The 17,983-nt window shown below is 39.2% G+C and overlaps 1 protein-coding gene and 1 long non-coding RNA gene across 2 annotated transcripts in view; one reads left to right on the plus strand and one right to left on the minus strand.

Annotated features, from left to right (window-relative positions):
• Nucleotides 1–17,983, plus strand: part of kcnn1 (potassium calcium-activated channel subfamily N member 1) — a 34,466-nt gene that overhangs the window by 11,298 nt on the left and 5,185 nt on the right. Inside the window, exons 4-9 of the mRNA XM_062959571.1 lie at nucleotides 2,857–3,351; nucleotides 4,232–4,327; nucleotides 6,060–6,478; nucleotides 12,941–13,082; nucleotides 13,173–13,283; nucleotides 14,454–14,581. Of these exons, the coding sequence (XP_062815641.1) occupies nucleotides 2,956–3,351; nucleotides 4,232–4,327; nucleotides 6,060–6,478; nucleotides 12,941–13,082; nucleotides 13,173–13,283; nucleotides 14,454–14,581 (1,292 nt within the window). The 5' untranslated portion in view covers nucleotides 2,857–2,955. The remainder of the gene's footprint in view (nucleotides 1–2,856; nucleotides 3,352–4,231; nucleotides 4,328–6,059; nucleotides 6,479–12,940; nucleotides 13,083–13,172; nucleotides 13,284–14,453; nucleotides 14,582–17,983) is intronic.
• Nucleotides 6,697–12,955, minus strand: LOC134293082 (uncharacterized). The gene is made up of 3 exons (XR_010000127.1): nucleotides 12,817–12,955; nucleotides 7,191–9,385; nucleotides 6,697–7,160 (listed from the first exon to the last, which is right to left on the minus strand). It is a non-coding gene; the product is annotated as an uncharacterized LOC134293082 (long non-coding RNA).

The raw sequence follows: 17,983 nt of genomic DNA on the forward strand, positions 1-17,983 counted from the left end.
AGAAAAAATAGATAGGACTGAGATACAAGATAGGACCGAGATAGAGAAAAAAATAGATAGGACTGAGATACAAGATAGGACCGAGATAGAGAAAAAAAAATAGATAGGACTGAGATACAAGATAGGACCGAGATAGAGAAAAAAATAGATAGGACTGAGATACAAGATAGGACCGAGATAGAGAAAAAAAAATAGATAGGACTGAGATACAAGATAGGACCGAGATAGAGTAAAAATAGATAGGACTGAGATACAAGATAGGACGGAGATAGAGTAAAAAATAGATAGGACTGAGATACAAGATAGGACCGAGATAGAGTAAAAATAGATAGGACTGAGATACAAGATAGGACGGAGATAGAGAAAAAAATAGATAGGACTGAGATACAAGATAGGACCGAGATAGAGTAAAAATAGATAGGACTGAGATACAAGATAGGACGGAGATAGAGAAAAAAATAGATAGGACTGAGATACAAGATAGGACAGAGACAGAGAAAAAAATTAGATAGGACTGAGATACAAGATAGGACTGAGATAGAGGAAAAAATAGATAGGACTGAGATACAAGATAGGACAGAGACAGAGAAAAAAATTAGATAGGACTGAGATACAAGATAGGACCGAGATAGAGAAAAAAAAATAGATAGGACTGAGATACAAGATAGGACCGAGATAGAGAAAAAAATAGATAGGACTGAGATACAAGATAGGACCGAGATAGAGAAAAAAAAATAGATAGGACTGAGATACAAGATAGGACCGAGATAGAGTAAAAATAGATAGGACTGAGATACAAGATAGGACGGAGATAGAGTAAAAAATAGATAGGACTGAGATACAAGATAGGACCGAGATAGAGTAAAAATAGATAGGACTGAGATACAAGATAGGACGGAGATAGAGAAAAAAATAGATAGGACTGAGATACAAGATAGGACAGAGACAGAGAAAAAAATTAGATAGGACTGAGATACAAGATAGGACTGAGATAGAGGAAAAAATAGATAGGACTGAGATACAAGATAGGACCGAGATAGAGTAAAAAATAGATAGGACTGAGATACAAGATAGGACTGAGATAGAGGAAAAAATAGATAGGACTGAGATACAAGATAGGACAGAGACAGAGAAAAAAATTAGATAGGACTGAGATACAAGATAGGACTGAGATAGAGGAAAAAATAGATAGGACTGAGATACAAGATAGGACAGAGACAGAGAAAAAAATTAGATAGGACTGAGATACAAGATAGGACTGAGATAGAGTAAAAATAGATAGGACTGAGATACAAGATAGGACGGAGATAGAGGAAAAAATAGATAGGACTGAGATACAAGATAGGACAGAGACAGAGAAAAAAATTAGATAGGACTGAGATACAAGATAGGACTGAGATAGAGTAAAAATAGATAGGACTGAGATACAAGATAGGACGGAGATAGAGTAAAAATAGATAGGACTGAGATACAAGATAGGACCGAGATAGAGAAAAAAATAGATAGGACTGAGATACAAGATAGGACAGAGATAGAGTAAAAATAGATAGGACTGAGATACAAGATAGGACAGAGATAGAGTAAAAATAGATAGGACTGAGATACAAGATAGGACCGAGATAGAGAAAAAAAAAATAGATAGGACTGAGATACAAGATAGGACGGAGATAGAGTAAAAATAGATAGGACTGAGATACAAGATAGGACCGAGATAGAGTAAAAAATAGATAGGACTGAGATACAAGATAGGACCGAGATAGAGAAAAAAATAGATAGGACTGAGATACAAGATAGGATGGAGATAGAGTAAAAATAGATAGGACTGAGATACAAGATAGGATGGAGATAGAGTAAAAATAGATAGGACTGAGATACAAGATAGGATGGAGATAGAGTAAAAATAGATAGGACTGAGATACAAGATAGGATGGAGATAGAGTAAAAATAGATAGGACTGAGATACAAGATAGGACCGAGATAGAGTAAAAAATAGATAGGACTGAGATACAAGATAGGACCGAGATAGAGAAAAAAATAGATAGGACTGAGATACAAGATAGGATGGAGATAGAGTAAAAATAGATAGGACTGAGATACAAGATAGGATGGAGATAGAGTAAAAATAGATAGGACTGAGATACAAGATAGGACCGAGATAGAGTAAAAAATAGATAGGACTGAGATACAAGATAGGACAGAGATAGAGTAAAAATAGATAGGACTGAGATACAAGATAGGACGGAGATAGAGTAAAAATAGATAGGACTGAGATACAAGATAGGACAGAGATAGAGTAAAAATAGATAGGACTGAGATACAAGATAGGACGGAGATAGAGTAAAAATAGATAGGACTGAGATACAAGATAGGACGGAGATAGAGTAAAAATAGATAGGACTGAGATACAAGATAGGACGGAGATAGAGTAAAAATAGATAGGACTGAGATACAAGATAGGACCGAGATAGAGAAAAAAATAGATAGGACTGAGATACAAGATAGGACAGAGATAGAGTAAAAATAGATAGGACTGAGATACAAGATAGGACAGAGATAGAGTAAAAATAGATAGGACTGAGATACAAGATAGGACAGAGATGGAGTAAAAATAGATAGGACTGAGATACAAGATAGGACGGAGATAGAGTAAAAATAGATAGGACTGAGATACAAGATAGGACAGAGATAGAGTAAAAAATTAGATAGGACTGAGATACAAGATAGGACAGAGATAGAGTAAAAAATTAGATAGAACTGAGATACAAGACAGGACTCGTTCTAGAGAGATCTCCCCCTGTAAAGTTCGGACTAGAGCCCGGCGCGGAGTCATGTTCTTCTTCTTTCCCCCGCTTGCAGGCGCATGCTGACCCGCGGAGCCTGAGCCATGCGGGACTCCGTTGCGCCGCCGCCGCCGCCGCCGCCCCCGCGCACCCGGGCCCCTTTGCGGAGATCGCCATGAGCAGCTGCCGCTACAACGGAGGGGTCGTGCGCCCGCTGAGCGGCCTGAGCGCCCCCGGCCCCCCCGCCGCCCCCCGCCGGCCCCATGAGCCCCCGCCCGCAGCCCCCGCCCAACCCCCCCGCCTGGAGGTGGTGGTCTCCCCGGGGGCCCCCCGGGAGGAGGAGGAGGAGGAGGAGGAGGAGGAGGAGGAGCAGCACCACGAGCGGCAGCCCTGCGCCCAGGCCCCCGGGCGGCCCCCCAAGAAGAGCCAGAACGTGGGCTACCGGCTGGGGCACCGGAGGGCCCTCTTCGAGAAGCGCAAGCGCCTCAGCGACTACGCCCTCATCTTCGGCATGTTCGGCATCGTGGTCATGGTCACCGAGACCGAGCTCTCCTGGGGGGTCTACACCAAGGTGGGTGCCGCCCAGGCAGAAGAGACGCCAATCAACAGATAGATAGTATCGAGATAGATCAATAGATGGGAGATAGGGTCGAGATAGATCAATAGATCAATAGATATATGATAGGATCAAGATAGATCAATACATAACAGGTAGGACTGAGCTAGATCAATACATAGCAGATAGGACTGAGATAGATCAATAGATATGTGATAGGACTGAGATAGATCAATACACAGCAAATAGGATTGAGACCGATCAATACATAGCAGATAGGATTGAGATAGATCAATAGATATGTGATAGGATTGGGAGAGATCAATAGATAGCAGACAGGACTGAGACAGATCAATAGATATGTAATAGGATCAGGATAGATCAATAGATATGTGATAGGATTGGGAGAGATCAATACATAACAGATAGGACCAAGATAGATCAATAGATATATGATAGGATTGGGAGAGATCAATACATAGCAGATAGGACTGAGATAGATCAATAGATATGTGATAGGACTGGGATAGATCAATACATAACAGATAGGACTGATAGATCAATACACAGCAGATAGGATTGAGATAAATCAATACATAACAGATAGGACTGAGCTAGATCAATACACAGCAGATAGGATCGAGATAGATCAATACATAGCAGATAGGACTGAGATAGATCAATAGATCGAAAGATATGTGATAGGATTGGGACCAATCAATAGATATGGGACAGGATTGGGAGAGATCAATAGATATGGGATAGGATTGGGAGAGATCAATAGGTGACAGATAGGACTGAGATAGACCAATAGAGAAATACATAGAGATATGATCGGATTGGGATGGATCAATAGATGCGAGATCTGGTCTGACCCTCTTTCTCCTTCGAGCAGGAGTCTTCCTATTCCTTTGCCCTGAAATGCCTTATCAGCTTGTCCACCATCATCCTCTTGGGACTCATCATCATGTACCACGCCCGGGAGATACAGGTAACAACAACAACAACAACAACAACAACAACAACAACAACTAAAAAGAGAGGCCGGAGAGGATATAATAATAATAATAATAACGACAACAACATCAACTAAAAAGTGGGCGGTAGAGAAAATAATAATCATCATCATCATCATCATCATACCACCAACTAAAAAGAGGGGCCGCAGAGAATATAATAATAACAACAACAACAACTAAAAAGAGAGGCCGGAGAGGATATAATAATAATAATAATAACGACAACAACATCAACTAAAAAGTGGGCGGTAGAGAAAATAATCATCATCATCATCATCATCATCATACCACCAACTAAAAAGAGGGGCCGCAGAGAATATAATAATAACAACAACAACAACTAAAAAGAGAGGCCGGAGAGGATATAATAATAATAATAATAACGACAACAACATCAACTAAAAAGTGGGCGGTAGAGAAAATAATAATAATCATCATCATCATCATCATACCACCAACTAAAAAGAGGGGCCGCAGAGGATATAATAATAACAATAACAACAACAACTAAAAAGTGTGTGGTAGAGAAAATCATCATCATCATCATCATCACTGTCATCATCATCATCATACCACCAACTGAAAAGAGGGGCCGTAGAGAATATAATAATAACAACAATAACAACTAAAAAGTTGTGGAGGATACAATAATAATAATAATAATAATAATAATAATAATAATAATAATAATAATAATGTGATTAATCACACAGTCCTAGACACTTGGGAAGTGTTCAACATGTGATTTTGTGACACGAAATCCAGCATGTCTATCTTGTTTGCTGTGTCATAATAATAATAATAATAATAATAATAATAATAATAATAATAATACATCACACAGTCCTAGACACTTGGGAAGTGTTTGACTTGTGATTTTGTGAAATGAAATCCAGCAGATCTGTCTTGTTTGCTGTGTCATAATAATAATAATAATAATAATAATAATAATAATAATAATAATAATAATAATAATAATCACACAGTCCTAGACACTTGGGAAGTGTTCAACTTGTGATTTTGTGATACGAATTCCAGCATGTCTATCATGTTTGCTGTGTCATAAAATAAAATAATAATAATAATAATAATAATACATCACACAGTCCTAGACACTTGGGAAGAGTTCAACTTGTGATTTTGTGACGCGAAATCCAGCATGTCTATCTTGTTTGCTGTGTCATAATAAAATAATAAATCCATATTTTATAGTAATAGTATATCCGTACTATATAACAATAACAATATAATAATAATAAGAATAATAATAATACATCCCACAGTCCTAGACACTTGGGAAGTGTTTGACTTGTGATTTTGTGATACGAAATCCAGCATGTCTATCTTGTTTGCTGTGTCGTAATAATAATAATAATAATAATAATAATAATAATAATACATCACACAGTCCTAGACACTTGGGAAGTGTTCAACCTGTGATTTTGTGAAATGAAATCCAGCATATCTACCTTGTTTGCTGTGTCATAATAATAATAATAATAATAATAATAATAATAATAATAATACATCACACAGTCCTAGACACTTGGGAAGTGTTTGACTTGTGATTTTGTGAAATGAAATCCAGCATATCTATCTTGTTTGCTGTGTCATAATACTAATACTAATAATAATGTGATTAATCTAATAATAATAATAATAATAATACTACTGCATTTGATGTCCTTTTCCTGGCTACCTCAGCTCTTCATGGTGGACAACGGGGCGGACGACTGGCGCATCGCCATGACCTACGAGCGCATCTTCTTCATTGGCCTGGAGCTGCTGGTGTGCGCGGTGCACCCGGTGCCGGGCCAGTACTTCTTCACCTGGACGGCCCGCCTGGCCTTCAGCTACAGCACCTCCGAGGCCCAGACCGACGTGGACGTGGTGCTCTCCATCCCCATGTTCCTGCGCCTCTACCTGATTGGGCGCGTCATGCTCCTCCACAGCAAGCTCTTCACCGACGCCTCCTCCCGCAGCATCGGCGCCCTCAACAAGATCAACTTCAACACCCGCTTCGTCATGAAGACCCTCATGACCATCTGCCCCGGGACCGTCCTCCTCGTCTTCAGCATCTCCTCCTGGATCATCGCCGCATGGACCGTCCGCGTCTGCGAGAGGTCCGTCCCAACAGTCCTAGCCAACATCTCACTCTCTCTGGCCTCTCTTGTATCTCAGTCCTATCATTTCTCCATCTCACTATCTCCATCCTATCTTGTATCTCAGTCCTATCTATTATTTTTCTACATACCTCCGTCCTATCTATTATTTGTCTATCTCCGTCCTATCTTTTATCCCAGTCCTATTATTTTTCTATCTCCGTCCTATCTTGTATCTCAGTCCTATCTATTATTTGTCTATCTCCATCCTATCTTGTATCTCAGTTCTATATATTATTTCTCTGTCTATCTCCGTCCTATCTTGCATCTCAGTCCTATCTAGTATCTCAGTCCTATCTATTATTTCTCTATCTCACTATCTCCATCCTATCTTGTATCTCAGTCCTATCTATTATTTCTCTATCTCACTATCTCCGTCCTATCTTGTATCTCAGTCCTATCGATTTTTTTCTCTATCTCTGTCCTGTCTTGTATCTCAGTCCTATCTATCATTTCTCTATCTCACTATCTCCATCCTATCTTGTATCTCAGTCCTATCTATCATTTCTCTATCTCACTATCTCCGTCCTATCTTGTATCTCAGTCCTATCTATCATTTCTCTATCTCACTATCTCCATCCTATCTTGTATCTCAGTCCTATCTATTATTTCTCTATCTCACTATCTCCGTCCTATCTTGTATCTCAGTCCTATCTATTATTTTTCTACATACCTCCGTCCTATCTATTATTTGTCTCTCTGTCCTATCTCATATCTCAGTCCTATCTATTTTTTCTCCATCTATCTCCATCCTATCTTGTATCTCAGTCCTATCTATTATTTCTCTATCTCACTATCTCCGTCCTATCTTGTATCTCAGTCCTATCGATTTTTTTCTCTATCTCTGTCCTGTCTTGTATCTCAGTCCTATCTATCATTTCTCCATCTCACTATCTCCGTCCTATCTTGTATCTCAGTCCTATCGATTTTTTTCTCTATCTCTGTCCTGTCTTGTATCTCAGTCCTATCTATCATTTCTCCATCTCACTATCTCCGTCCTATCTTGTATCTCAGTCCTATCGATTTTTTTCTCTATCTCTGTCCTGTCTTGTATCCTATCTATCATTTCTCCATCTCACTATCTCCGTCCTATCTTGTATCTCAGTCCTATCTATTATTTGTCTCTCTGTCCTATCTCGTATCTCAGTCCTATCTATTTTTTCTCCATCTATCTCCATCCTATCTTGTATCTCAGTCCTATCTATTATTTTTCTACATACCTCCGTCCTATCTATTATTTGTCTATCTCCGTCCTATCTTTTATCCCAGTCCTATTATTTTTCTACCTATCTCCGTCCTCTCTTGTATCTCAGTCCTATTTTTTCTCCATCTCACTATCTCCGTCCTATCTTGTATCTCTGTCCTATCTATTATTTCTCTATCTCACTATCTCCGTCCTATCTTGTATCTCAGTCCTATCTATTATTTTTCTACATACCTCCGTCCTATCTATTATTTGTCTATCTCCGTCCTATCTTTTATCCCAGTCCTATTATTTTTCTACCTATCTCCGTCCTCTCTTGTATCTCAGTCCTATTTTTTCTCCATCTCACTATCTCCGTCCTATCTTGTATCTCTGTCCTATCTATTATTTCTCTATCTCACTATCTCCGTCCTATCTTGTATCTCAGTCCTATCTATTATTTTTCTACATACCTCCGTCCTATCTATTATTTGTCTATCTCCGTCCTATCTTTTATCCCAGTCCTATTATTTTTCTACCTATCTCCGTCCTCTCTTGTATCTCAGTCCTATTTTTTCTCCATCTCACTATCTCCGTCCTATCTTGTATCTCTGTCCTATCTATTATTTCTCTATCTCACTATCTCCGTCCTATCTTGTATCTCAGTCCTATCTATTATTTTTCTACATACCTCCGTCCTATCTATTATTTGTCTATCTCCGTCCTATCTTTTATCCCAGTCCTATTATTTTTCTACCTATCTCCGTCCTCTCTTGTATCTCAGTCCTATTTTTTCTCCATCTCACTATTTCCGTCCTATCTCGTATCTCAGTCCTATCTATTATTTCTCTATCTCACTATCTCCGTCCTATCTTGTATCTCAGTCCTATCTATTATTTGTCTCTCTGTCCTATCTCGTATCTCAGTCCTATCTATTTTTTCTCCATCTATCTCCATCCTATCTTGTATCTCAGTCCTATCTATTATTTTTCTACATACCTCCGTCCTATCTATTATTTGTCTATCTCCGTCCTATCTTTTATCCCAGTCCTATTATTTTTCTACCTATCTCCGTCCTCTCTTGTATCTCAGTCCTATTTTTTCTCCATCTCACTATCTCCGTCCTATCTTGTATCTCTGTCCTATCTATTATTTGTCTATCTAACTGTCTCAACACTCTCTCAGTCCTACCTCCGTAACCGTGCTGTTGTTTGTCTCCTCCTCCTCCTCCTCCTCTCGTACCTGCTCTGCTTCTCGTAGGGACAAACTGTGAGTCCTGTGCAGTGGTGGGTGGGCATGCTCCATCTGGGTCCGGGTCCGGGTCCGGGTCCGGATTCGCTGCGGAAGGGCGCCAAAGCTGTGTTGACGTCCTTGCTTGACCTCGCCTGGCCTTGTCACTCTTCCTCTCCTTCCTTGCGCATGATCCGAAACCGCAACGCATGCCTCCCATGTTGCGATGGACTACAACACCTCGGCTTCCCCGCCCCCCCCAAAAAAGGCACATCAGTTTGTACCGGCCCTTTAAATCTATCCAAGGTCCTCTCCATTGGATAGATCCTTCCGCTGGAAAAGTTCGGAGCAAAACCAGGAGCGGATTGGCTGAGATTTGGCCGTCGCCCGGGTTTCTTTGGTTATGATTGTGCTTGTCCCAAAGACGGAAGAGCGGAAGGAGCCCGGAAATATCCCTGAAAATAATGGGAAAACAATGTATTAAAAGGCCCATCTACCACTTGGAAATTATGGGGAAATAATGTATTAAAGGACCCATCTATCCTCTTAAAATAATGTATTAAAAGACCCATCTATGACTTGAAAATAATGGGAAAATAATGTATTAAAAGGCCTGAAAATAATGTATTAAAAGACCCATTTATTACCTGAAAATAATGTATTAAAAGACTTATCCATGACTTGAAAATAATGGGAAATAATGTATTAAAAGACCCATCTACCACCGGAGAATATTGGATTAAAAGACCCATCTATTACCTGAAAATAATGGGAAAATAATGTATTAAAAGACCTGAAAATAATGTATTAAATGACCCATCTATCACCTGAAAATCATGGGATAATAATGTATTAAAAGACCTGAAAATGATGTATTAAATGACCCATCTTTCACTTGAAAATAATATATTAAAAGACCCATTTATTACCTGAAAATAATGTATTAAAAGACCAATCTCTCACCGGAAAATAATGTATTAAAAGACCTGTCTATCACCTGAAAATTATGGGGAAATAATGTATTAAAAGACCTCAAAATAATGTATTAAAAGACCCATCAATCACCTGAAAATAATGTATGAAAAGACCCATCTATTACCTGAAAATAATGTATTAAAAGGCCTATTTATCGCCTGAAAATAATATATTAAAAGACCCATCTATTACCTGAAAATAATGTATTAAAAGACCCATCTATTACCTGAAAATAATGTATTAAAAGGCCTATTTATCGCCTGAAAATAATAGATTAAAAGACCCATCTATCACCTGAAAATCATGGGAAAATAATGTATTAAAAGACCTGAAAATCATGTATTAAAAGACCCATCTATTAGCTGAAAATAATGTATTAAAAGACCCATCTATGACTTGAAAATAATGGGAAATAATGGATTAAAAGACCCATCTACCACCGGAGAATATTGGATTAAAAGGCCCACCTATCACTTGAATATTATGGGAAAATAATGTATTAAAAGACCTAAAAATAATGTATTAAATGACCCATCTTTCACTTGAAAATAATGTATTAAAAGACCCACCTATCACTTGAATATTATGGGAAAATAATGTATTAAAAGACCCATCTATTACCTGAAAATAATGTATTAAAAGGCCTATTTATCGCCTGAAAATAATAGATTAAAAGACCCATCTATCACCTGAAAATCATGGGAAAATAATGTATTAAAAGACCTGAAAATAATGTATTAAAAGACCCATCTATCACCTGAAAATAATGTATTAAAAGACCCATCTATTAGCTGAAAATAATGTATTAAAAGACCCATCTATGACTTGAAAATAATGGGAAATAATGGATTAAAAGGCCCATCTACCACCGGAGAATATTGGATTAAAAGGCCCACCTATCACTTGAATATTATGGGAAAATAATATATTAAAAGACCCATCTATTACCTGAAAATAATGTATTAAAAGACCCATCTATTGCCTGAAAATCATGTATTAAAAGGCCCATTTATTGCCTGAAAATAAAGTATTAAAAGGCCAATCTATAGCCTGAAAATAATAGGAAAACAATGTATTAAATGACCTGAAAATAATATATTAAAATCCCATCAATCACCTGAAAATAATGTATTAAAAGACCCATCTATCACTTGGAAATAATGTATTAAAAGACCCATCTATGGCCTGAAAATAATGGGAAAATAATGTATTAAAAGACCCATTTATTGCCTGAAAATAATGTATTAAAAGACCCATGTATGACTTGAAAATAATGGGAAACAATGTATTAAAAGACCCATCTACCATTGGAAAATAATGTATTAAAAGACCCATCTACCACCTGAAAATAATGGGAAAATAATGTATTAAAAGACCTGAAAATAATGTATTAAAAGACCCATCTTTCACTGGAAAATAATGTATTAAAAGACCCATCTACCACTGGAAAATAATGTATTAAAAGACCCATCTACCACCTGAAAATAATGGGAAAATAATGTATTAAAAGACCTCAAAATAATGTATTAAAAGACCCATCTATTAGCTGAAAATAATGTATTAAAAGACCCATCTATGACTTGAAAATAATGGGAAATAATGGATTAAAAGGCCCATCTACCACCGGAGAATATTGGATTAAAAGGCCCACCTATCACTTGAATATTATGGGAAAATAATGTATTAAAAGACCTGAAAATAATGTATTAAATGACCCATCTTTCACTTGAAAATAATGTATTAAAAGACCCACCTATCACTTGAATATTATGGGAAAATAATGTATTAAAAGACCCATCTATTACCTGAAAATAATGTATTAAAAGGCCTATTTATCGCCTGAAAATAATAGATTAAAAGACACATCTATCACCTGAAAATCATGGGAAAATAATGTATTAAAAGACCCATCTTTCACTTGAAAATAATGTATTAAAAGACCCATCTATTACCTGAAAATAATGTATTAAAAGACCCATCTATTACCTGAAAATAATGTATTAAAAGACCCATCTATTAGCTGAAAATAATGTATTAAAAGACCCATCTATTACTTGAAAATAATGTATTAAAAGACCCATCTATTACCTGAAAATAATGTATTAAAAGACCCATCTATGACTTGAAAATAATGGGAAATAATGGATTAAAAGACCCATCTTTCACTTGAAAATAATGTATTAAAAGACCCATCTACCACTGGAAAATAATGTATTAAAAGACCCATCTACCACCTGAAAATAATGGGAAAATAATGTATTAAAAGACCTCAAAATAATGTATTAAAAGACCCATCTATTACCTGATAATAATGTATTAAAAGACCCATCTATTACCTGAAAATAATGTATTAAAAGACCCATCTACCACTGGAAAATAATGTATTAAAAGACCCATCTACCACCTGAAAATAATGGGAAAATAATGTATTAAAAGACCTCAAAATAATGTATTAAAAGACCCATCTATTACCTGATAATAATGTATTAAAAGACCCATCTATTACCTGAAAATAATGTATTAAAAGACCCATCTATTACCTGAAAATAATGTATTAAAAGACCCATCTATGACTTGAAAATAATGGGAAATAATGGATTAAAAGGCCCATCTACCACCGGAGAATATTGGATTAAAAGGCCCATCTATCACTTGAATATTATGGAAAAATAATGTATTAAAAGACCTGAAAATAATGTATTAAAAGACCCATCTACTACCTGAAAATAATGGGAAAATAATGTATTAAAAGACCTCAAAATAATGGATTAAAAGACCCATCTATGACTTGGAAATAATGGGAAATAATGGATTAAAAGGCCCATCTACCACCGGAGAATATTGGATTAAAAGGCCCACCTATCACTTGAATATTATGGGAAAATAATGTATTAAAAGACCCATGTATTACCTGAAAATCACGGCTCCTTCCGCTTCTGCTCCGAGTGGGAGGGGGAGGATGACACGGCTCCGGCGCCGGTTTTAGCGTTTCTGACGGGGCCGATCTCGGTCTGGTTGGTCTTTTCCGTGCGCAGGTACCACGACAAGCAGGACGTGACGAGCAACTTCCTGGGGGCCATGTGGCTGATCTCCATCACCTTCCTGTCCATCGGCTACGGGGACATGGTGCCCCACACCTACTGCGGGAAGGGCGTCTGCCTCCTCACCGGCATCATGGTCAGCCAGAGGGTGGGCCGCGGGGGTCCGGGGCCGGGTCCGGGGGCCCAGGCGCAGGCCCTGACCGGGGGTCCCGTCTCTCTCTCGCAGGGGGCCGGCTGCACCGCCCTCGTGGTGGCCGTGGTGGCCCGGAAACTGGAGCTCACCAAGGCCGAGAAGCACGTGCACAACTTCATGATGGACACGCAACTCAGCAAGCGGGTAAGGCGGGAAGAAGCACACCTACGCCGGGGAAATAAATACAATTTCATTACTACTATTATTCATACTATTATCATAGATTATTGTTATTACTATTCATACTATTATCATGTATTATTATTACTATCACTATTCATACTATTATTTTATATTATTATTATTACTATTCATACTATTATTATATATTATTGTTATTACTATTCATACTATTATCATAGATTATTGTTATTACTATTCATACTATTATTATATATTATTATTACTATACATACTATTATTATATATTATTGTTATTACTATTCATACTATTATTTTATATTATTATTATTACTATTCATACTATTATTATATATTATTGTTATTACTATTCATACTATTATTATATATTATTATTACTATTCATACTATTATCATAGATTATTATTACTATTCATACCATTATAATATATTATTATTATTACTATTCATACATATATATATATATATATTACTATTCATACTATTATCATGTATTATTGTTATTACTATTCATACTATTATTATACATTATTATTATTACTATTCATACTGTTATTATATATTATTATTATTATTAATATTTATATTATTATCATATATTATTGTTATTACTATTCCTACTATTATTATACATTATTATTACTATTCCTACTATTATATATTATTATTATTGCTATTCATACTATTTTAATATATTTTATTACTATTCCTGCTATTATTATATATTATTATTATTACTATTCATACTATTATTATATATTATTATTACTATTCATACTATTATATATATATATTTATATATAATTACTATTCCTACTATTCTTATATATTACTATTAATAATATTCATACTATTATATTATTACTACTACTATTCATACCATTATCATATATTATTGTTATTACTATTAACTATATATATATATATTATTACTATTCCTACTATTATTATATATTATTATTAATATTCATACGATTATCATATTATTATTACTACTATTCATATTATATATATATATATATAATTACTATTCATACTATTATTATATATTATATATTATTTATATTATTATTATTATTACTATTCATACTATTATTATATATTACTATATATTATTATAATTATTATTGTTGTTATTATGACGACCGGCAGGTGAAGAACTCTGCGGCCAACGTACTCAGGGAAACGTGGCTCATCTACAAGCACACTAAGCTGGTGAAGAAGGTCGACCATGCCAAAGTGCGGAAACACCAGCGTAAGTTCCTCCAAGCCATCCATCAGTAAGTCAAACACCTTTACCTGCTTCGACCCCCCCTCCCGACCCCCCCGACCCCCCTCCCGGGCTTGCTCTATGTCTCCCATGACCCCCCCCCTCAACTTCCCACCTGCTTGCGGGTAGAAAGAAATAAGTTTCTGGGAGCCCTCCTCATCACTCACTGCCTCACCCGGCTCCTAGTCTAATGATGGAGTTCAGGCCTAGCTTCTCACTCAAGGGTTGCCTGAACTAACTCTTAGATAAACAACTTGGAGGCTTCCTCATCACTCACTGCCTCACCCGGCTCCTAGTCTAATGATGGAGTTCAGGCCTAGCTTCTCACTCAAGCGTTGCCTGAACTAACTCTTAGATAAACACCTTGGAGGCTTCCTCATTACTCACTGCCTCACCCGGCTCCTGGTCTAATGTGAAGCCTTCCACATCACTCAGTTCCTCACCCGGCTCCTTGTCTAACATTGCAACTCAGGCCTAGTTTCCCACTCGAATGCTACGTTGCCTGAACTATCTCTTAGATAAACAACTTGGAGCCTTCCACATCACCCAGTTCCTCACCCGGCTCCTAGTCTAATGATGGAGTTCAGGCCTAGCTTCTCACTCGAACACTACATTGCCTGAACTAACCTTCCATCACTCCTGGGAGCCTTCCACATCACCCAGTTCCTCACCCGGCTCCTAGTCTAATGATGGAGTTCAGGCCTAGCTTCTCACTCGAACACTACATTGCCTGAACTAACCCTCCATCACTCCTGGGAGCCTTCCACATCACTCAGTTCCTCACCCAGCTCCTAGTCTAATGATGGAGTTCAGGCCTAGCTTCTCACTCGAACACTACATTGCCTGAACTAACCTTCCATCACTCCTGGGAGCCTTCCACATCACTCAGTTCCTCACCCAGCTCCTAGTCTAATGATGGAGTTCAGGCCTAGCTTCTCACTCGAACACTACATTGCCTGAACTAACCCTCCATCACTCCTGGGAGCCTTCCACATCACCCAGTTCCTCACCCGGCTCCTAGTCTAATGATGGAGTTCAGGCCTAGCTTCTCACTCGAACACTACATTGCCTGAACTAACCTTCCATCACTCCTGGGAGCCTTCCACATCACTCAGTTCCTCACCCAGCTCCTAGTCTAATGATGGAGTTCAGGCCTAGCTTCTCACTCGAACACTACATTGCCTGAACTAACCTTCCATCACTCCTGGGAGCCTTCCACATCACTCAGTTCCTCACCCAGCTCCTAGTCTAATGATGGAGTTCAGGCCTAGCTTCTCACTCGAACACTACATTGCCTGAACTAACCTTCCATCACTCCTGGGAGCCTTCCACATCACTCAGTTCCTCACCCAGCTCCTAGTCTAATGATGGAGTTCAGGCCTAGCTTCTCACTCGAACACTACATTGCCTGAACTAACCCTCCATCACTCCTGGGAGCCTTCCACATCACCCAGTTCCTCACCCGGCTCCTAGTCTAATGATGGAGTTCAGGCCTAGCTTCTCACTCGAACACTACATTGCCTGAACTAACCTTCCATCACTCCTGGGAGCCTTCCACATCACTCAGTTCCTCACCCAGCTCCTAGTCTAATGATGGAGTTCAGGCCTAGCTTCTCACTCGAACACTACATTGCCTGAACTAACCCTCCATCACTCCTGGGAGCCTTCCACATCACCCAGTTCCTCACCCGGCTCCTAGTCTAATGATGGAGTTCAGGCCTAGCTTCTCACTCGAACACTACATTGCCTGAACTAACCCTCCATCACTCCTGGGAGCCTTCCACATCACCCAGTTCCTCACCCGGCTCCTAGTCTAATGATGGAGTTCAGGCCTAGCTTCTCACTCGAACACTACATTGCCTGAACTAACCTTCCATCACTCCTGGGAGCCTTCCACATCACTCAGTTCCTCACCCAGCTCCTAGTCTAATGATGGAGTTCAGGCCTAGCTTCTCACTCGAACACTACATTGCCTGAACTAACCCTCCATCACTCCTGGGAGCCTTCCACATCACCCAGTTCCTCACCCGGCTCCTAGTCTAATGATGGAGTTCAGGCCTAGCTTCTCACTCGAACACTACATTGCCTGAACTAACCTTCCATCACTCCTGGGAGCCTTCCACATCACTCAGTTCCTCACCCAGCTCCTAGTCTAATGATGGAGTTCAGGCCTAGCTTCTCACTCGAACACTACATTGCCTGAACTAACCTTCCATCACTCCTGGGAGCCTTCCACATCACCCAGTTCCTCACCCGGCTCCTAGTCTAATGATGGAGTTCAGGCCTAGCTTCTCACTCGAACACTACATTGCCTGAACTAACCCTCCATCACTCCTGGGAGCCTTCCACATCACCCAGTTCCTCACCCGGCTCCTAGTCTAATGATGGAGTTCAGGCCTAGCTTCTCACTCGAACACTACATTGCCTGAACTAACCTTCCATCACTCCTGGGAGCCTTCCACATCACCCAGTTCCTCACCCGGCTCCTAGTCTAATGATGGAGTTCAGGCCTAGCTTCTCACTCGAACACTACATTGCCTGAACTAACCTTCCATCACTCCTGGGAGCCTTCCACATCACTCAGTTCCTCACCCAGCTCCTAGTCTAATGATGGAGTTCAGGCCTAGCTTCTCACTCGAACACTACATTGCCTGAACTAACCCTCCATCACTCCTGGGAGCCTTCCACATCACCCAGTTCCTCACCCGGCTCCTAGTCTAATGATGGAGTTCAGGCCTAGCTTCTCACTCGAACACTACATTGCCTGAACTAACCCTCCATCACTCCTGGGAGCCTTCCACATCACCCAGTTCCTCACCCGGCTCCTAGTCTAATGATGGAGTTCAGGCCTAGCTTCTCACTCGAACACTACATTGCCTGAACTAACCTTCCATCACTCCTGGGAGCCTTCCACATCACTCAGTTCCTCACCCAGCTCCTAGTCTAATGATGGAGTTCAGGCCTAGCTTCTCACTCGAACACTACATTGCCTGAACTAACCTTCCATCACTCCTGGGAGCCTTCCACATCACTCAGTTCCTCACCCAGCTCCTAGTCTAATGATGGAGTTCAGGCCTAGCTTCTCACTCGAACACTACATTGCCTGAACTAACCCTCCATCACTCCTGGGAGCCTTCCACATCACCCAGTTCCTCACCCAGCTCCTAGTCTAATGATGGGAGTTCAGGCCTAGCTTCTCACTCGAACACTACCATTGCCTGAACTAACCCTCCATCACTCCTGGGAGCCTTCCACATTCACCCAGTTCCTCACCCGGCTCCTAGTCTAATGATGGAGTTCAGGCACTAGCATCTCACCTCGAACACTACATTGCCTGACTAACCCTCCCATCACTCCTGGGAGCCTTCCACATCACCCAGTTCCTCAACCCGGCCCCTAAGTCTAAAAGATG

Source organism: Anolis carolinensis, unplaced genomic scaffold (assembly GCF_035594765.1).
Source record: "Anolis carolinensis isolate JA03-04 unplaced genomic scaffold, rAnoCar3.1.pri scaffold_7, whole genome shotgun sequence".
Classification (NCBI taxonomy): domain Eukaryota; kingdom Metazoa; phylum Chordata; class Lepidosauria; order Squamata; family Dactyloidae; genus Anolis; species Anolis carolinensis.